Raw genomic sequence first — 22,925 nt, forward strand, 5'->3', positions numbered from 1 at the left:
TAATGAGTTAGATAATGAGCAAGAGCTATGCAAATTAATCACCTGATTGCATAACAGTGTTACTGCTCTGGGGACCATATTTCTGACATGATTGTGTTCAGACATAGAATGTATGCTTGTATCATTAAGATTTTGGTTGAGTTTGATAAATAGTGAAATCCATGCAAATTTAGGTGATCTCACAGTCACATGTGATTGGCTGATCTTGTTTCAACTCAAGAGGTGATTGGCTGATCTTGTTTCAACTCAGGAGGCAATTGGCTGATCTTGTTTCAACTCAGGAGGCAATTGGCTGATCTTGTTTCAACTCAAGAGGCCACATTTCTTAACCCATTTTGCATAGACTTGGAATACTTGCTTGTATCATTAAGATCTTGAATGAATTCAGTAATGAGTGAGATCCATGCATACTACTGAAGTTCTTCTGCATCTGATTGGCTGTAGTTGTTACCACTCTGGAAGTCATTTTTTTCATCTGATCTTGATTAAATTTGCAATATAGGTTTATGTCATCAAGATCTTGGATGCAAGAGCGATGCATATTAATGAGATAATCTTGTATCCGATTGGCTGAGCTTGTTACCACTCTGGAGGCCTTAATTTGGTAAGAAATGGAATACATCATTCAAATCTTGTATAAGTTTGAGTGAGATGCATGAATATTAATGAGCTGATCTGCATCTGATTGGCTGGACTTGTTACCACTCTGGAAGTCATATTTTGGATTCAGTTTTGATCAAACTTGAATTTATCATGATTTTGGATGGGTTTGATAATTAGTGAGATCCACACATATTAATAATGTAGTCTTGTGTTTGATTGGCAGAACTTGTTAACTCTCTAGAAGCCATATTTGTGACTTAATCAGTGTTGAAATATGTGCTTCTATCATCAGGATCTTGGACTGGTTTAATAATGAGTGACATGTTTGCATATAAGTGATGTAATCTTGCATTTGAATGGCTGGGCTTCTTACCGCTCTGGAAGCCATATTTATTTTTCCTGTTGGTTTTATTATCATCGTGATCTGGATGACTTTTGTTATGAGCAAGGGGCTGTGCATGGTAATTATGCCTTCATGTTTAGAAAGAATTTGTATCAGGATGTAGTAAATTAGGTAAAATCAACATGCTGCCAATTTTGGGAGATATTTTACATAGAATGTGTTCTTACACAACTACATAAGCCTGCTTTGTTTAATGGGAAACTTTTAAGTCATGCAAACTAGGTTAACAATACAAAACAACATTAATCTGTATTTCATTAATTCATTATAGTACCCAAACTGTAATATCTTAGAAAAGAAGTTAAGTAAACCAGGTTAACAATACAAAACAACATTAATCTGTATTTCATAAATTAACATTAGATAGTTAGGTAGCAAGGTAGGTGATGAGTTTCATGGTTTATCAGAAAATACTGGCTATATATTGCTAATTAAAAGTTAAAATTTAAATTTTTAAATTGTAAAATCATTAACAGTTGCAGTGTAAAGATGAAACACTGCCAAAAAAACAAATTTGCTTTGAAAAGGTCTTTCTTTTCATTGTCAGAATCACTTTAAGATGAATATATTTTCTGCATGATATTGTTTACACTGGCTACCAGTAAAAGATATGTAGAGGTGAGTTATGTAATTGTTGATCCTACTCTGCAGTGTCTGTGAATGAAGATTAAGGATTAAACTCTACAGTGTCTAAGAATGAAGATTAAGGATTAAACTCTGCAGTGTCTAAGAATGAAGATTAAGGATTAAACTCTGCAGTGTCTAAGAATGAGGATTAAGGATTAAACTAGAGCCTGTTGCTTCTGCGTCTCAACTGCCATTAAGACATTTTTTTATCATGTGTTCATTATTTCTTTCTGACCCACCTATAAAAAGTTAGCAACCATTAAAATTGAAATAGTGGACTTGAACTCAACAGTTTGTCACTTTTTTGGTTTTGCAGTATTGAATTTTTGTTTAAAAATGTAATCCATAAATTCGTATTCATATCCTTATGGAATATTTTGAACCTGAAAGATTGATGAGAAAATGATAGTAGAAAAAATCATTGACACATTGATGACACATTGAGACTTAAGACTGTGAATCACTCCCAGCATTCAGTCTAGAAAAACTTAATGTTGCCTAATTAGTAGAAACTGAATGACCACTGATAATCACTCCCTGTGCTTTCATTCAGTCTAGAAAAACTTCATGTTGCCTAATTAGTAGAAACTAAATGACAACTGATAATCACTCCCTGTGCTTTCATTCAGTCTAGAAAAACTTCATGTTGCCTAATTAGTAGAAACTGAATGACCACTGTGAATCACTCCGTGCTTTCTTTCAGTCTAGAAAAACTTCATGTTGCCTAATTAGTAGAAACTGAATGACCACTGTGAATCACTCCCTGTGCTTTCATTCAGTCTAGAAAAACTTCATGTTGCCTAATTAGTAGAAACTGAATGACCACTGATAATTACTCCCTGTGCTTTCATTCAGTCTAGAAAAACTTCATGTTGCCTAATTAGTAGAAACTGAATGACCACTGTGAATCACTCCCTGTGCTTTCATTCAGTCTAGAAAAACTTCATGTTGCCTAATTAGTAGAAACTGAATGACCACTGATAATTACTCCCTGTGCTTTCATTCAGTCTAGAAAAACTTCATGTTGCCTAATTAGTAGAAACTGAATGACCACTGTGAATCACTCCCTGTGCTTTCATTCAGTCAAGAAAAACTTCATGTTGCCTAATTAGTAGAAACTGAATGACCACTGATAATCACTCCCTGTGCTTTCATTCAGTCTAGAAAAACTTCATGTTGCCTAATTAGTAGAAACTGAATGACCACTGTGGATCACTCCCTGTGCTTTCATTCAGTCTAGAAAAACTTCATATTGCCTAATTAGTAGAAACTGAATGACCACTGTGAATCACTCCCTGTGCTTTCATTCAGTCAAGAAAAACTTCATGTTGCCTAATTAGTAGAAACTGAATGACCACTGTGAATCACTCCCTGTGCTTTCATTCAGTCTAGAAAAACTTCATGTTGCCTAATTAGTAGAAACTGAATGACCACTGATAATCACTCCCTGTGCTTTCATTCAGTCTAGAAAAACTTCATGTTGCCTAATTAGTAGAAACTGAATGACCACTGATAATCACTCCCTGTGCTTTCATTCAGTCTAGAAAAACTTCATGTTGCCTAATTAGTAGAAACTGAATGACCACTGTGAATCACTCCCTGTGCTTTCATTCAGTCTAGAAAAACTTCATGTTGCCTAATTAGTAGAAACTGAATGACCACTGTGAATCACTCCCTGTGCTTTCATTCAGTCAAGAAAAACTTCATGTTGCCTAATTAGTAGAAACTGAATGACCACTGTGAATCACTCCCTGTGCTTTCATTCAGTCTAGAAAAACTTCATGTTGCCTAATTAGTAGAAACTGAATGACCACTGATAATCACTCCCTGTGCTTTCATTCAGTCTAGAAAAACTTCATGTTGCCTAATTAGTAGAAACTGAATGACCACTGATAATCACTCCCTGTGCTTTCATTCAGTCTAGAAAAACTTCATGTTGTCTAATTAGTAGAAACTGAATGACCACTGTGAATCACTCCCTGTGCTTTCATTCAGTCTAGAAAAACTTCATATTGCCTAATTAGTAGAAACTGAATGACCACTGATAATCACTCCCTGTGCTTTCATTCAGTCTAGAAAAACTTAATGTTGCCTAATTAGTAGAAACTGAATGACCACTGATAATCACTTCCTGTGCTTTCATTCAGTCTAGAAAAACTTCATGTTGCCTAATTAGTAGAAACTGAATGACCACTGATTTTTCTTTTCTTAATCCACTATTGATTTGATTGACAGCTATGCGTAATCATTTTGATTTGATTGACATATATGCATGATCTTATTTCAGGTTTTAAAACTGTATGCCTGGGAGCCATCCTTTGAGAAGCAAGTTCTGGATATCAGAAACAAAGAGTTAAATCTCTTAAAGAGAATGGCCTACCTCAATGCCTGTTCCACCTTTGCCTGGACTACTGCTCCTTTCATAGTATGTATTTTGGTTAACACAGTCTACATTATTGATAACCTGCATCCAGCTGTAAATAAATGTACTGATAGATTTAGGTCTGTGTTGTATATAATGCACTGACAGGTCAGGTCTGTGTTGTATATAATGCACTGACAGGTCAGGTCTGTGTTGTATATAATGCACTGACAGGTCAGGTCTGTGTTGTATATAATGCACTGACAGGTCAGGTCTGTCTTGTATATAACGCACTGACAGGTCAGGTCTGTCTTGTATATAATGCACTGACAGGTCAGGTCTGTCTTGTATATAATGCACTGACAGGTCAGGTCTCTCTTGTATATAATGCACTGACAGGTCAGGTCTGTGTTGTTTGCTTGAAAGCATAAATACACCCAACAGCTTTGAGGCATGGGTACCTCATCTGCCAGCAATGACAGCACATTAGGAACTTTGCTGTTTTTGCATGGTTATGTAGGGTGTATTATTGACAAGCAGTGTATTATGTAGAATTGTGCTGTGTGCATTAGGGTGTGACATACATTACAGATGAGCAGGTATGGTATTCTGTTTGTATGGGTGTGTGGGGTGCATTATAGACAAGCAGGTGTGTTATTCTGTTTGTATGGGTGTGTGGGGTGCATTATAGACAAGCAGGTATGGTATTCTGTTTGTATGGGTGTGTGGGGTGCATTATAGACAAGCAGGTGTGTTACTCTGTATGGGTGTGTGGGGTGCATTATAGACAAGCAGGTGTGTTATTCTGTTTGTATGGGTGTGTGGGGTGCATTATAGACAAGCAGGTGTGTTATTCTGTTTGTATGGGTGTGTGGGGTGCATTATAAACAAGCAGATGTGTTATTCTGTTTGTATGGGTGTGTGGGGTGCATTATAGACAAACAGGTGTGTTATTCTGTTTGTATGGGTGTCTGGGGTGCATGATAGAGAAGCAGGTGTGTTATTCTGTTTGTATGGGTGTGTGGGGTGCATTATAGACAAGCAGGTATGGTATTCTGTTTGTATGGGTGTCTGGGGTGCATGATAGAGAAGCAGGTGTGTTATTCTGTTTGTGGACCGCTACGGTGGCCTAGTGGTTAGAGCATCCACCTCGGATGCAGGAGGTCATGGGTCATACCAGAGACATATAAAAATGGTACTAACAGCTGCCTTTCTAGGCGCTCAGCATTAAGAGTGTTAGGACTGGTTTGCCTGTTGTCAGGATAATGTGACTGGGTGGGACATCATGCTGCATGTCTGCGGTATGTTGCCTCAGTGCTTGACATCATAACAAGCTGCCACACAGCAGACATTGTAGCGATATGACTGAAAAATTGTTAAAGCTATGTTAAAAAATCTAGATCCAATCCTGTTTGTATTGGTGCAAGGGGGTGCATTATAGACAAGCAGGTGTGTTATTCTGTTTGTATGGGTGTGTGGGGTGCATTATAGATGAGGTACGGTATTCTGTTTGTATTGGTGTGTGGGTTGCATTATAGGTGAGGTACGGTATTCTGTTTGTATGGGTGCATGGGTTGCATTATAGATGAGGTACGGTATTCTGTTTGTATGGGTGCATGGGTTGCATTATAGATGAGGTACGTATTCTGTTTGTATGGGTGCATGGGTTGCATTATAGATGAGGTACGGTATTCTGTTTGTATTGGTGCGTGGGTTGCATTATAGATGAGGTACGGTATTCTGTTTGTATTGGTGTGTGGGTTGCATTATAGATGAGGTACAGTATTCTGTTTGTATTGGTGTGTGGGGTGCATTATAGATGAGGTACGGTATTCTGTTTGTATTGGTGTGTGGGTTGCATTATAGATGAGGTACGGTATTCTGTTTGTATTGGTGTGTGGGGTGCATTATAGATGAGGTACGGTATTCTGTTTGTATTGGTGTGTGGGTTGCATTATAGATGAGGTACGGTATTCTGTTTGTATTAGTGTGTGGGGTGCATTATAGGTGAGGTACGGTATTCTGTTTGTATTGGTGTGTGGGGTGCATTATAGATGAGGTACGGTATTCTGTTTGTATTGGTGTGTGGGATGCATTATAGATGAGGTATGGTATTCTGTTTGTATTAGTGTGTGGGGTGCATTATAGGTGAGGTACGGTATTCTGTTTGTATTGGTGTGTGGGGTGCATTATAGATGAGGTACGGTATTCTGTTTGTATTGGTGTGTGGGTTGCATTATAGATGAGGTATGGTATTCTGTTTGTATTGGTGTGTGGGGTTGCATTATAGATGAGGTACGGTATTCTGTTTGTATTGGTGTGTGGGGTGCATTATAAATGAGGTACGGTATTCTGTTTGTATTGGTGTGTGGGGTTGCATTATAGATGAGGTTTGGTATTCTGTTTGTATTGGTGTGTGGGGTGCATTATAGATGAGGTACGGTATTCTGTTTGTATTGGTGTGTGGGGTTGCATTATAGATGAGGTACGGTATTCTGTTTGTATTGGTGTGTGGGATGCATTATAGATGAGGTACGGTATTCTGTTTGTATTGGTGTATGGGGTGCATTATAAATGAACAGGTATGGTATTCAGAATTATGGCCTGTCTATGAAAATAGACATGATGATGTGGGGAATTGATTAAAACACGTGCTTTCCATCAACTGTAAACATGCACAGTGATCAAATGATTGTCACCTCCTTTGGATATCAGGATGTAGAGTAGGCCCAGTAGACCCACATCAAGGAAACTCTTTTGCATCCCTTGTCATTGGAGGAAAGGCTGAGTGTTTGCCACTCCAATGCAGTTTGGAGTGGCTGAGTGGTTGCCACTCCAATGCAGTGTGGAGTGGCTGAGTGGTTGCCACTCCAATGCAGAACACCTGACATCCCACTAGATAATACTTTCAAGAAAAGTGCAAGAGAAGTATATTGTACACATACATGCCAACCATTTTGCTTTTGGCGTAATCATTACGCTTTTTTCACTAAATTACGCCTTACTCATAACTGTATTCGGATTACACATTTTTGTTATACCCCCTCCCCAAAAAATTAAAAATTTGTTTTATCATTTTTATTAACATCCCATTAATCCCACAGACCGTATTCTAGAAAAGACGGCATCTATATAACTACGACATAAGATTACGATTGTCTGAAGACTTGCAGGCACTTTCCTAACAGTATTATGTTCTGTTTATAGCAGTTGCCCTACTTCCCAGAAACATGCTGTTTCTACTTTCAACTTTTGACGTCTGTTTCTATTTATAGCAGTTGTATCGCTTAGTTAGGAGAGAACAGACTAGTTTTCTAACTTTTAATCTTTGCTCGCAGTTTCTTTGTTCTAATTCATATCTGATACAGAACCAGTCTGTAGGTATTTGGCGCTAAAAGTCAAGTCACATTTATTCTAGTAGATGCGCATGTTAAAGCAAAAATATTTTTCAAGTAATTTAATTGATGGATTTGGAAAAGACTGAAAAATTCCATTCTAGGGCAGCTTCACGCCTCTTGCAGGCTGTGTGGAAAGGATTTTAATATTGGTCATGGTGGTAAAACAAAGAAACCTTGAATTAGCTCGTTTTACTAACTCCAGTACTAAGGTAACTTCTTTTTTACAGCAGAACTAAATTGTGGACACGAATTTTATAAATGCACATGCATTATCTACCGAGTTAATAGAACACGGACTACCCCTAGCAGTAGAAGATTACATTGGTCCTTTGTTCAAACAGAGGTTTCCTGATTTCAAAGTTGCAGAAAATATGCATGTGCAAGAACAAAATCATCTAATATTGTTAGGTGTTTAGCAGAAGATACTTCACTTAAAATTGCAGAAGCCATGAAAATTGGGCCATTTAGTATTGCAACAGACAGGAGTAGTGATAATGACAAAAAGTTGTACCCAGTCTGTGTAAGAGACTTTGACAACAAAAAGGGCAAAGTCAGAGTACTCTTCTTTCATTACCAGAATTAACAGTAGATTCCACTGGAAAAAACATTTTTTTTTATTTGCTTAATAATGCTTTGAATAAACAGTGATGACTGGAATTCATAAAGAAGTTGCATTCTATATTTTGAAAAATGTCTCCATCATTGTAAATATCAGACTTTCTCTGTCATAAGATGCACCATGCTGCAGGAAAGGCTGCTGATAAATTAGAATGAGAACTCCTGAAGAATCAAGTTGGCACTCTACCTGACAATGTACTTCATGCAGACAGAGTTTATTTTTTTCATCTTATTTCCCAGCTGAAAGACCCAATAACTGTAAGAAAAGAATATTGGTTCTTTACCATTATAATGCTGACTATGAGAGATTGTTCAGCATTGTTAACAAAAATAAAACTGAATTCAGATCCAGGCTCTGTAACCCAGCACTTAGTGCTCTACTGGTGTGCAAAACATTCATAGTCTTAGTTGGAACAAAGTGAGATTCTGTTGCATTTTAAAGCTCAGAGTGTTATATACGCAAACTTGAAGCAGTAATTGATGTTAAAAGTCCAGACGGATAAATAAATGATTTTGTACATATGCTCATTGAATTTTTATCATGTTATATGTAGATTACTCTTTTTCTGCTCAGATTACTCTTTTTGTCCACTTGGATTACACTTTTTGTCCACTTGGATTACACTTTTTGTACACTTAGATTACACTTTTTGTACACTTGGATTACACTTTTTCCTCGCAAGGAGTTGGCATGTATGTTGTACATTTTAGCACCTGTTTTCAAAAAGTTAATAATTCAGTCATCTTTAATTTGTATGCACCTTTCTTCATCATTATATTTCTTTCGGGTGTGGCACTAACTTTGCCTGCTTAACAGCTTATGTTGTTGGGTATTGAAAAGATTAAAAATTGAAATTCTTTGATGTTACTACTAATACTACTTTTAAAAATAAATACCTATGATAGTAACCAACAACATAAACTGTGTGTATTCAGTCCCATATTGTTTATCTATATGTTGTGTTTACATATTGAAATAATGTAACATCATAAACTGTGTGTATTTAGTCCCATATTGTCTATGTATACATTGTATTTACATACTGAAATACTATGGCAGTGATTTTTATAGTACATAAAATAGTAAAGGTGCAAAATGTACTTGTTGAAAAGTAAACAACAAAAAATAACTTCAAAAACATGTTTGAGATGCCATGGAATCATACCATATTTAGTAAATGTTGGTTGTTTGAAACCAATGATAAAAACAGAAATTAACTGAAGTCATAGTGTACAAAGGTTAGTGAAATAAATCGTTCACTATGCACAGACTCAGATAAACTATGTCTTAAATTTTCCAACCTGCCAAGGGAAATCTTCATAAGAATCTGTCCCGTTTCTAAGACAACCCAAATAAACATTCAGACATGTCCTGCTAATGTCCGCTACATGCATTATTATCTTTCATTTTATATGCCTTTTAAAGACCACTCTGGTGGCCTAAGGAGTTAGAGCATCTGCCTTGGATGCCAGATCAAACCCTAGCCTAGTCATACCAAAGATTTATAAAAAATGTTACTATCAGCTGCCTCACTTGGCACTCAACATTGAGATATTTGTGTTAGGAATAGTCAGCCTGGTGTCAGGATAATGTGACTGGGTGGGATATGATGCAAAATGTCTGCGGCATGATGCCCCAGTGCTTGACATCACTATAAATTGCAACACTGCAGACATCATAGCGATATGACTGAACTTTTTTAAAAGTTGCATTAAAAATCAATAATATATTTACCTTTGGTCTTTATCATGGATGACTACATGCTTGTGTTCATTTGGAATGGCTGATTCTCTTGACGGTTCTTGTAGTTCTTACCTGTATATTGCAATTAGCTTTCATAAATTGGCTTTATATATTGCACTATTTACTGTGTATTAGGATGAAATTAGAGACTGTTTTAAGTGTTGTAAGTGAAATATATGAATTCAAATTTGACAGTTTGTTGGGTTTTATAACAAAACTTTCTTTTATCACAAATATTTTGTGTAAGTTAATTTTGTATTAGCAAGCTAGTTTGTACTGTTGAAAGCATCCAGTGCCATGTGTTGGAACTTGGGGTACGGTATGACAAACTCTCTTCATCGTGGTGTATACCTATAAGTACTACAGTTTAGACCTGTCTCATTTACAGATGGTTGATTTTAAAGGTGGGGGTGCTCTCTCTCTGTCTCTCTCTCTCTCTCTCATTAATTAGTATGTCTTCATTCAAAATTGTGGATCAAAGGTGCATTGAATGCACAACACAAACAATACATTTGTGCACATTTGTTTCTTTGACACTTCCAAGAGAGATAATTGAGTTTACCACCATGAACATTAAAAACTACACCCATGACATAATATGTGTGATAAGCTATATGTGTTTATTCCTTGAAGTAGTACTAAAACAGTAATGCTATCTTGGACAGTGGGAGTTTCATCAGTACTTGAAATTATGACCATTGTAATTTCAGGTTACCCTGGTAACCTTTGCTGTATATGTGCTGTCTGACCCAGATAACATCCTGGATGCTGAGAAAGCTTTTGTCTCCCTTTCCCTGTTCAACATCCTACGATTCCCCATGTCAATGCTCCCTAACGTCATCTCTAGTATTGTACAGGTAAGTCTTTGTTTCTCTCTCTTTCTACATTTTCAACATCTTACCATTCCCCATGTTGCTGCTGCCTAGCATCATCTCTAGTATTGTAACGGTAAGTATTTGTCTCTCTCTCCCTGTTCAACATGTCACTGCTCCCTAGTGTCATCTCTAGTATTGGATAGGTGAGTCTTTCTTTCCCTCTCCTTCTTCATCCTGATTCAGATATCTAGCATTGTACAGGTAAGACTTCATCTCCCTCTTCCACATCCTATGTTTGCCTGTGTCAGTGCTGCTTATTAGTGTAGATGAGTGTAGAAAGAAAACCAAATCACTTATATTTGGATGCTTTCTCATATATCATTACATCTAGTCTACTTGTCTTAATACTTGAATCCTTTCAATTTTTTGTTAAGAGCACATTTTATGCATTACCTTACTTTAGCGTATTTGTTTTGGCAACTTAAAGTCACTTAGAGAGACAAAAAGGAGGGGTTGTTTGGTGCAATTTATATTGAATTTTTAAACCTAGTTACTGATGTCAGCTTACCTTTAGGATTTTCATTATTATTATTATTATTATTATTGTCATTGTTATTATTATTATTATTATTATCATTATTATTATTGCATTTTCAAGTTTTCCAGATAAAAATAATTACTCTGACAAGTTCAGAAAATGTTGAATGTCTACCTTGATCTTTAGCTTTGATCATATCAACCAATAATAAGGTTAACTTACGGCAGGGACAACATAAGCTTTACTTGGTTTTGAATGATTGATGTAATTTGGAAAAAATTCATTAATATATTTCATGTTGTATCATTTAAGTGGAGTGAGTGGCCATATATCTTGAACATTATGGATGTTAAAAGATTGTATTAGTGCCTTACCCTACATATGTCACGTGATTTTTTTTTCATACTTAGTTTGCCATGTTAAACTTTTCCAAAAAATGTGATAAAACACTTAGACATGTTAGAATCTTTGCCAGATTATGTGTGAAGTGTTTAGACACATTGATATGTTGCCAGAATATGTGGGAGGTGTTCAGACATGTTAGAATCTTTGCCAGATTATGTGTGAAGTGTTTAGACACATTGATATGTTGCCAGAATATGTGGGAGGTGTTTAGACATGTTAAGATGTTTGCCAGATTATGTGGGAAGTATTGAGACACATTGAAATGTTTACCAGATTACGTGGGAAGTGTTCAGACTTGTTAGAATGTTTGTCAGATTATGTGGAAAGTGTTTTAGACACATTGAAATGTTTGCAAGAACATGTGGGAAGTGTTTGGACATATTATAATGTTTGCCATAACACATGGGAAGTGTTTGAATGTTTTCCAGAAGATATGGAAAGTGTTTAGACATGTTAGAATGTTTTCCAGAAAATATGGAAAGTGTTTAGACATGTTAGAATGTTTTCCAGAAGATATGGAAAGTGTTTAGACATGTTTTCCAGAAGATATGGAAAGTGTTTAGACATGTTAGAATGTTTTCCAGAAGGTATGGAAAGTGTTTAGACATGTTAGAATGTTTTCCAGAAGATATGGAAAGTGTTTAGACATGTTAGAATGTTTTCCAGAAGATATGGAAAGTGTTTAGACATGTTTTCCAGAAGATATGGAAAGTGTTTAGACATGTTAGAATGTTTTCCAGAAGATATGGAAAGTGTTTAGACATGTTTTCCAGAAGATACGGAAAGTGTTTAGACATGTTAGAATGTTTTCCAGAAGATATGGAAAGTGTTTAGACATGTTAGAATGTTTGATCAGTCCCTAAAGTAATTAGTTATTTCCAAATTGCAGTTGAGAGTTTTCTTGAGTTTCTTTGCATCCTCCCCACATGGCACCAAAACCAGCTTCATGCTATCCCTTTGTCTTGTCTTGTGCTTTTTAGATGGTTGTGTCCCTGAAGAGGTTGAGACGCTTCCTCAGCAATGATGAGTTGGATCCAACAGCTGTCAGCCATGATAAAAACATTAGTAAGTACCTAAAGCAGTATCTATATGCTTGTAAAAAGATAGACCTACGAGCTGTTAATTGATTTACACCATCAAATAGCTGTCTGTGTGCTTGTAAAAAGATATACATATGAGCTGGTTATTGATTCACTCCATCAAATAACTTTCTGTATGCTTGTAAAAAGATAGACATATGAGTTGGTTATTGATTCACTCCATCAAATAGCTGTCTGTGTGCTTGTAAAAAGATAGACATATGAGCTGGTTATTGATTCACTCCATCAAATAGCTGTCTGTATGCTTGTAAAAAGATAGACATATGAGTTGGTTATTGATTCACTCCATCAAATAGCTGTCTGTGTGCTTGTAAAAAGATAGACATATGAGCTGGTTATTGATTCACTCCATCAAATAGCTGTCTGTATGCTTGTAAAAAGATAGACATATGAGTTGGTTATTGATTCACTCCATCAAATAGCTGTCTGTATGCTTGTAAAAAGATAGACATATGAGCTGGTTATTGATTCACTCCATCAAATAACTTTCTGTGTGCTTGTAAAAAGATAGACATATGAGCTGCTTATTGATTCACTCCATCAAATAACTTTCTGTATTCTTGTAAAAAGATAGACCTACGAGCTGTTAATTGATTCACTCCATCAAATAGCTGTCTGTATGCTTGTAAAAAGATAGACATATGAGCTGGTTATTGATTCACTCCATCAAATAGCTGTCTGTATGCTTGTAAAAAGATAGACATATGAGCTGCTTATTGATTCACTCCATCAAATAACTTTCTGTATTCTTGTAAAAAGATAGACATATGAGTTGGTTATTGATTCACTCCATCAAATAGCTGTCTGTGTGCTTGTAAAAAGATAGACATATGAGCTGGTTATTGATTCACTCCATCAAATAGCTGTCTGTATGCTTGTAAAAAGATAGACATATGAGCTGCTTATTGATTCACTCCATCAAATAACTTTCTGTATTCTTGTAAAAAGATAGACATATGAGTTGGTTATTAATTCACTCCATCAAATAACTTTCTGTATTCTTGTAAAAAGATAGACATATGAGTTGGTTATTGATTCACTCCATCAAATAGCTGTCTGTGTGCTTGTAAAAAGATAGACATATGAGCTGGTTATTGATTCACTCCATCAAATAGCTGTCTGTGTGCTTGTAAAAAGATAGACATATGAGCTGGTTATTGATTCACTCCATCAAATAGCTGTCTGTGTGCTTGTAAAAAGATATACATATGAGCTGCTTATTGATTCACTCCATCAAATAACTTTCTGTATTCTTGTAAAAAGATAGACATATGAGTTGGTTATTGATTCACTCCATCAAATAGCTGTCTGTGTGCTTGTAAAAAGATAGACATATGAGCTGGTTATTGATTCACTCCATCAAATAGCTGTCTGTATGCTTGTAAAAAGATAGACATATGAGCTGGTTATTGATTCACTCCATCAAATAACTTTCTGTATGCTTGTAAAAAGATAGACATATGAGTTGGTTATTGATTCACTCCATCAAATAACTTTCTGTATTCTTGTAAAAAGATAGACCTACGAGCTGTTAATTGATTCACTCCATCAAATAGCTGTCTGTATGCTTGTAAAAAGATAGACATATGAGCTGGTTATTGATTCACTCCATCAAATAACTTTCTGTATTCTTGTAAAAAGATAGACCTACGAGCTGTTAATTGATTCACTCCATCAAATAGCTGTCTGTATGCTTGTAAAAAGATAGACATATGAGCTGGTTATTGATTCACTCCATCAAATAGCTGTCTGTATGCTTGTAAAAAGATAGACATATGAGCTGGTTATTGATTCACTCCATCAAATAGCTGTCTGTATGCTTGTAAAAAGATAGACATATGAGCTGGTTATTGATTCACTCCATCAAATAGCTGTCTGTATGCTTGTAAAAAGATAGACATATGAGCTGGTTATTGATTCACTCCATCAAATAGCTGTCTGTATGCTTGTAAAAAGATAGACATATGAGCTGGTTATTGATTCACTCCATCAAATAGCTGTCTGTATGCTTGTAAAAAGATAGACATATGAGCTGGTTATTGATTCACTCCATCAAATAGCTGTCTGTATGCTTGTAAAAAGATAGACATATGAGTTGGTTATTGATTCACTCCATCAAATAGCTGTCTGTGTGCTTGTAAAAAGATAGACATATGAGTTGGTTATTGATTCACTCCATCAAATAACTTTCTGTATGCTTGTAAAAAGATAGACATATGAGCTGGTTATTGATTCACTCCATCAAATAACTTTCTGTATGCTTGTAAAAAGATAGACCTACGAGCTGTTAATTGATTTACACCATCAAATAGCTGTCTGTGTGCTTGTAAAAAGATAGACATATGAGCTGGTTATTGATTTACACCATCAAATAACTTTCTGTATGCTTGTAAAAAGATAGACCTACGAGCTGTTAATTGATTTATACCATCAAATAGCTGTCTGTATGCTTGTAAAAAGATAGACATATGAGCTGTTGGATACGATTTACACTACTTTCTGCTTCATATATTATCAGGTTTCTCCAGTCCGATTCTTTATTTAATCATCTAGCTTATTTCCCAATGAAGTGATAAGCTGTTGGCTGGGTTTGCATATTTATATATTTAATCATCTAGCTTATTTCCCAATGAAGTGATAAGCTGTTGGCTGGGTTTGCATATTTATATATTTAATCATCTAGCTTATTTCCCAATGAAGTGATAAGCTGTTGGCTGGGTTTGCATATTTATATATTTAATCATCTAGCTTATTTCCCAATGAAGTGATAAGCTGTTGGCTGGGTTTGCATATTTATATATTTAATCATCTAGCTTATTTCCCAATGAAGTGATAAGCTGTTGGCTGGGTTTGCATATTTATATATTTAATCATCTAGCTTATTTCCCAATGAAGTGATAAGCTGTTGGCTGGGTTTGCATATTTATATATTTAATCATCTAGCTTATTTCCCAATGAAGTGATAAGCTGTTGGCTGGGTTTGCATATTTATATATTTAATCATCTAGCTTATTTCCCAATGAAGTGATAAGCTGTTGGCTGGGTTTGTATTATCAGGTTTCTCCAGTCCGATTCTTTATTTAATCATCTAGCTTATTTCCCAATGAAGTGATAAGCTGTTGGCTGGGTTTGCATATTTATATATTTATGCCCCTGAAAATTGATTTTGGGAAAGGGGTGTGGTAATCTTGGAGTGAGCATCCATTCATCCATGGAAAAAAAGAAAATGATGTGTTGAAAGTGCCACTAAAAATCAGCCAACAAATCTGTTTAGAGAAATGATAAACTGTTATGTAAGCCAGATGAGCGATGTCAGAGCCATTTGGGCCTATTGTATATTTAACTTGGAAAATGTTTCGATTTCCTTTTACTGTTTAATGGTTATTGTATCTCTTTCCAGAGCCCGCAGTCATCATAGACAATGGGGTTTTCACATGGGAGAGAGAAGGTGTAGCAACACTCAGAAAGTGAGTCACTCATAAAATACTTTAGCTAGTTATGAGATTTTGAATTCAGCCATTTGGCTTAAAAATTAACTGATTAGAATTACCTCAATGCACAAAGTAGACGCTGGATACAACTTTAATCTTTCTTTGTATTGACATACATGTAACTATTAAAGGTGCAAAATAATGTCCTATGATATATTTAGCATTGATATGGGGAAGGAAATCATATAAGCTAGTAATTTTGACTACAATATGCAAAATATCTGCACTTGCTGTAATAAGCATATACTTTTTATCAGAATACTGTAATAAGCGCACATGCAGCTGTAATAAGCATACACCTTGCTGTAATGAGCATACACTATAATTTAATAAGCAATCACCATGCTGTATAAAGCATACACTATAATGTAATAAGCATACACCTTGATGTAATAAGCATACTTTTATCAGAATACTGTAATAAGTGTACACCTTGATGTAATAAGCATACACCATTATGTAATAACTATACACAATGCTGTAATAAACATACACCATGCTGTAATAATATTAGACCATATTTTAATAAACATACACTATACTGTAATAAGCATGCACCAGGATGTAATAAGCATACACCATTATCTATTAAGCATACACTTTTATCAAAATGCAAATAGTTTATTTATGCAGTTTGTTATCTCAGCTGGGAAGGGACATTACTCTTACAATCAGCCTTAAACATCAAAATTTGGCTAGAAATGACCATAATATAATAATAGACTTATATCTTCTCTGTGTGTGACTAATGACTCCCAACACACTGCATAGACTTAGGTCTGCTGTGTGTGTGACTAATGACTCCCAACACACTGCATAGACTAGGTCTGTTGTGTGTGACTAATGACTCCCAACAAAATACATAGACTTAGGTCTGCTGTGTATGTGACTAATTACTCCCAACAGACTGCATAGACTTAGGTCTGTTGTGTGTGTGACTAATTACTTCCAACACACTGCATAAACTTAGGTCTGCTGTGTGTGTGACTAATTACTCCCAACAGACTGCATAGACTTAGGTCTGTTGTGTGTGTGACTAATTACTTCCAAGACACTGCATAAACTTAGGTCTGCTGTGTTTGTGTGACTAATGACTCCCAACACACTGCATATACTTAGGTCTGCTGTGTGTGACTAATTACTCCCAACACATTGCTTAGACTTAAATGTGTTTGTGTGACAAATTACTCCCAAATTACTGCACAATCTTTAGTTTGTTTTTGTGACTGATTACTCCCAACAATCTGCATAGACCTAGATATGTTTGTGTGACTGATTACTCCTAACACACTGCATAGACCTAGATTATGTTTGTGTGACTGATTACTCCTAACACACTGCATAGACTTAGATATGTTTGTGTGACTGATTGCGCCCAATGAACTGCATAGATGTAGATATGTTTTTTGTGACTGATTGCTCCCAACAAACTGTATAGACTTAGTTATTTTTGTGTGGCTGATTGCTCCCAACGAACTGCATGGACCTAGATATGTTTGTGTGACTGACTGCTCCCAACGAACTGCATGGACATAGATCTGCTGGCACATAATATGATGACAGATCTAAGTCTGTGCAGTTTGCAGTTGTAGCTGGCTTGTACATGAGTATATGATTTGGATATCGTCATTGGTCTTAGTATTATTGTATTTTTGTTCTTGATACTATATCCCTCCAGACATGTGCTTAACATAGTCAATTCTCATTGCCTCATAATAATCAACTGTAAACATAGAGTGATGTTCTTGTGTCTGGTATATTTGGTGTATCTGGAAATTAAAAGAACCATAAATGTATTTACTTGGAAAAGTACACCAATCAACCTTATCTGTCCCTGATTGATAACTGTTACTTTAGACTATGTTCATTAAGGTCACTCACAGACCATTTTAAGTTGCAGGTGTCATAAATTAACCTTTGTGGATTAAAAGTTGTAAGCTGGGCCCATAGAAGTAAAACAAATTGTACCATTTTCAGCAGAAGATGTAATGTCAGTTGACCAAAATGTTCCATTTTCAACAAGTTGTACATGTAAATCTAAATATACCATCTTCAGCAAGGCATATTATGAGAAATGACACACACACAAATAATTTTGATGGTGTTGGAAAGCCTGTTTTTTGCAATTTCCATTGATGAATAGCATCTGTACAGTCTAGTCAGTATACTTCCTGTATAATCACTTGTAATCCAGTCTGATTGTTGATGATATCACTAATAAAATATATCAGTTGTAATCCAGTCTGATTGTTGATGATATCACTAATAAAATAAATCAGTTGTAATCCAGTCTGATTGTTGATGATATCACTAATAAAATAAATCAGTTGTAATCCAGTCTGATTGTTGATGATATCACTAATAAAATAAATCAGTTGTAATCCAGTCTGATTGTTGATGATATCACTAATAAAATAAATCAGTTGTAATCCAGTCTGATTGTTGATGATATCACTAATAAAATAAATCAGTTGTAATCCAGTCTGATTGTTGATGATATCACTAATAAAATAAATCAGTTGTAATCCAGTCTGATTGTTGATGATATCACTAATAAAATAAATCAGTTGTAATCCAGTCTGATTGTTGATGATATCACAAATAAAATATATCAGTTGTAATCCAGTCTGATTGTTGATGATGTCACAAATAAAATATATCAGTTGTAATCCAGTCTGATTGTTGATGATGTCACAAATAAAATATATCAGTTGTAATCCAGTCTGATTGTTGATGATGTCACTAATAAAATAAATCAGTTGTAATCCAGTCTGATTGTTGATGATGTCACTAATAAAATAAATCAGTTGTAATCCAGTCTGATTGTTGATGATGTCACTAATAAAATAAATCAGTTGTAATCCAGTCTGATTGTTGATGATGTCACTAATAAAATAAATCAGTTGTAATCCAGTCTGATTGTTGATGCTGTCACTTATAAAATGTATCATTTGTAATCCAGTCTGATTGTTGACGATGTCATGAATAAACTATATCAGTTGTAATCCAGTCTGATTGTTGATGATGTCACTAATAAAATATATCAGTTGTAATCCAGTCTGATTGTTGATGCTGTCACTAATAAAATAAATCAGTTGTAATCCAGTCTGATTGTTGATGATGTCACTAATAAAATATATCAGTTGTAATCCAGTCTGATTGTTGATGATGTCACTAATAAAATAAATCAGTTGTAATCCAGTCTGATTGTTGATGATGTCACTAATAAAATAAATCAGTTGTAATCCAGTCTGATTGTTGATGATGTCACTAATAAAATAAATCAGTTGTAATCCAGTCTGATTGTTGATGATATCACTAATAAAATAAATCAGTTGTAATCCAGTCTGATTGTTGATGCTGTCACTTATAAAATGTATCATTTGTAATCCAGTCTGATTGTTGACGATGTCATGAATAAACTATATCAGTTGTAATCCAGTCTGATTGTTGATGATGTCACTAATAAAATATATCAGTTGTAATCCAGTCTGATTGTTGATGCTGTCACTAATAAAATATATCAGTTGTAATCCAGTCTGTTGATGCTGTCACTAATAAAATATATCAGTTGTAATCCAGTCTGATTGTTGATGCTGTCACTAATAAAATATATCAGTTGTAATCCAGTCTGATTGTTGATGATGTCACTAATAAAATATATCAGTTGTAATCCAGTCTGATTGTTGATGCTGTCACTTATAAAATGTATCATTTGTAATCCAGTCTGATTGTTGACGATGTCATGAATAAACTATATCAGTTGTAATCCAGTCTGATTGTTGATGATGTCACTAATAAAATATATCAGTTGTAATCCAGTCTGATTGTTGATGCTGTCACTAATAAAATATATCAGTTGTAATCCAGTCTGTTGATGCTGTCACTAATAAAATATATCAGTTGTAATCCAGTCTGATTGTTGATGCTGTCACTAATAAAATATATCAGTTTTAATCCAGTGTGATTGTTGACGATGTCATGAATAAAATATATCAGTTGTAATCCAGTCTGATTGTTGATGATATCACAAATAAAATATGTCAGTTGTAATCCAGTCTGGTTGTTGATGATGTGACGAATAAAATATGTTAGTTGTAATTCAGTCTGATTGTTGATGATGTCACGAATAAATGTTTAAATGTCAGTTGTAAATTTATATTTCATTGCCTCTGTTTTATGCCCCCCATTATTCATTTTACAGCATTCGGCTTACAGTGCCAGAAGGAAGTTTGGTAGCTGTTGTTGGAACTGTGGGTTCTGGCAAATCATCACTTCTGTCAGCCATTCTGGGAGAAATGGAAAAGCTGGCAGGAAATGTCAATGTAAAGGTATCATAAAACATAGAGGTCAGAGTGCATTGTAATGTATGTGCAGTTATTTGTATCCCTAGACTTTCCATTGATACTGTTTGTGGAGAGATTATAAGTTATTTATGGTAATTATTGTGTACTTACAACATCATGTACTGATTCTAAATGGACAGAATTAATCCACAATTTTGTCAAGACAAGAGTTTTGTAACCATATTTAACGATCTTGACATTCATGTTTAAAAGCTCCTTTCTTAAAACACACTCAAATTATTAAAACAGTTTGCAGGTGCATTAGTGACCCATTGAGCTTGTTACAGTCACATAAAAAAATGGTATAAGTTTAGTGGTGGAGTTTAGTGACAATAAAAAGCTTTCTTTGTTCAAATTGATTTACCTCCTTTTCACCAAACAACATATTTACATATTTCAAAGATTTTTAGAAGTTAAGACTTTTATGTCTCACCATGAGAGAGGTAGTGCATATTGCATTAACCTTGCCAGTCCATTTGCCTTACTGCCTGTACATCCAGTCCATACAGAACTAGGGCATATCACATTAACCTTGCCAGTCCATTTGCCTTACTGCCTGTACATCCAGTCCATACAGAATTAGGGCATATCACATTAACCTTGCCAGTCCATTTGCCTTACTGCCTGTACATCCAGTCCATACAGAATTAGGGCATATCACATTAACCTTGCCAGTCCATTTGCCTTACTTACTGTACATCCAGTCCATACAGAATTAGGGCATATCACATTAACCTTGCCAGTCCATTTGCCTTACTTACTTTACATCCAGTCCATACAGAGGTAGGATTTGCTGTATTAACCTTGCCAATCCAGTTGCCTTACTGCCTGTACATCCAGTCCATATGAAGTTTGGGCTTTTTGTGCTAACCTTGCCAGTCCATTTGCAACCACTCTGGTGGCCTGATGGTTAGAGTGTCTGCCTCAGATGCAAGAGGTCGTGGGTTCGATCCCCATTTGAGTCATACCAAAGACTTACAAAAATGTTATTAACAACTGCTTTGCTAGGCACTCAGCATTAAGAGGTTAGTGTTAGCACTGGTCGACCTGGTGTCAGGATAATGTGACTGGGTGGGACATCATGCTACATGTCTGCAGCATGATGCCCCATTGCTAGACATTACTATAAACTGCCACACTGCAGACATTGTAGCGATATGACTGAAAAGTTGTTAAAGCTATGTTAAAATCAAAATCACACACACTTACAACAATCCATTTGCCTTACTGCCTGTACATCCAGTCCATACAGAATTAGAGCGTATCACATTAACCTAGCTAAACTTGAAACATGAGCTAGCAAAGCATTTTTTAAGGCACTGTTTAAAAGTTAATTTAGTATCTATCCATGCAAAGGTAGGGTATATCTGTCTTACCCTGGCATGTTCATTTGTATTACTGCCTGTTCATCCAGTCTATGCCAAAGGTAGGGTATATCTGTCTTATCCTAGCATGTTCATTAGTATTACTACTTGTACATCCAGTCCATGCCAAAAGGTAGGGCATATCTGTCTTATCCTAGCCTGTTCATTAGTATTACTACCTGTACATCCAGTCTATGCAAAGGTAGGGCATATCTCTTTTATCCTTTTGTGTTCATTAGTATTACTGTCTGTGTATCCAGTCCATGCAAATGGTTCCATTCTTACAGCCAGTATTGCCACCTTGATGGCCAACATGAAAGTCTTGTTATTGCTAGTCCCCCTGAATGCATGGTTTTAATGTCCAATTGACCCTAATGAAAATGATCGTGCTCTACCATCTAACATTTCCAGCATGGTGGCAGTCTTAAAAATCTTCCTGCTATTTCTTCTAAGTGGATGATCATAGCAACTTGGGATTTCTGCTCCGAGACTTCTTATGATCTGGTTGATTCAAAATGAAATTGCGCTGATCTGACATCTATAGTCGCCACAGCAGCCATCTTAAAAATATTGTAATGACTACTTCTTCTGAACAAATGGCTGTATCAACATAGAGTTTTCACTATGCCACAATCGTCATCTTATACTTCTTCAGAATGGCTGGTCATATTGACATGGGTTTTAATTAAAAGACTTCTTATGCTGTTTGGTGAATCCTTAAAAAAAAAATGATGCCTATTTTATATCCAAATGAACCCTTGGTCTAAGTCACTTGCCTTTACAGATCACCCACACATGTCACCTATGTCTGTGTGAGTTTGAATCTCGACTTGGCCAGTGTGGGTATGTGAGAAAACATGCCAGTAGTTTTCCGTGGATTAGTGTGCAAAATTGCCACCTGTCCGGTAGTCCGTTACCAGCTAATTTCACAGCAGACTGGGACAAAAAAATATGTAGCAAGTCCATCTGACCAGTTATGGATTACATTTAAATTAAAAAGTTGTATATTGTATAATATTAAAAGAAATAATAAAAACTAAAAGTGACAAATATATACAGTAAAACCTGTTATGAGAGACTGTCCCTTCTGCCAACAAAAAGTGGTCTCTCA

The 22,925-nt window shown here is 35.6% G+C and overlaps 1 protein-coding gene across 2 annotated transcripts in view; it reads left to right on the top strand.

Annotated features, from left to right (window-relative positions):
* The window catches only part of LOC149806267 (multidrug resistance-associated protein 1-like), a 225,855-nt gene that overhangs the window by 77,838 nt on the left and 125,092 nt on the right, over positions 1 to 22,925 (top strand). For both annotated transcript variants that reach the window (XM_089951214.1, XM_089951215.1), the window contains exons 11-15: positions 3,921 to 4,058; positions 10,466 to 10,612; positions 12,494 to 12,578; positions 16,014 to 16,080; positions 20,309 to 20,435. In XM_089951214.1, the coding sequence (XP_089807340.1) occupies positions 3,921 to 4,058; positions 10,466 to 10,612; positions 12,494 to 12,578; positions 16,014 to 16,080; positions 20,309 to 20,435 (564 nt within the window). The remainder of the gene's footprint in view (positions 1 to 3,920; positions 4,059 to 10,465; positions 10,613 to 12,493; positions 12,579 to 16,013; positions 16,081 to 20,308; positions 20,436 to 22,925) is intronic.

This window comes from Sinohyriopsis cumingii, chromosome 2 (genome assembly GCF_028554795.1).
Source record: "Sinohyriopsis cumingii isolate HCF-2022 chromosome 2, ASM2855479v2, whole genome shotgun sequence".
NCBI classification, from domain to species: domain Eukaryota; kingdom Metazoa; phylum Mollusca; class Bivalvia; order Unionida; family Unionidae; genus Sinohyriopsis; species Sinohyriopsis cumingii.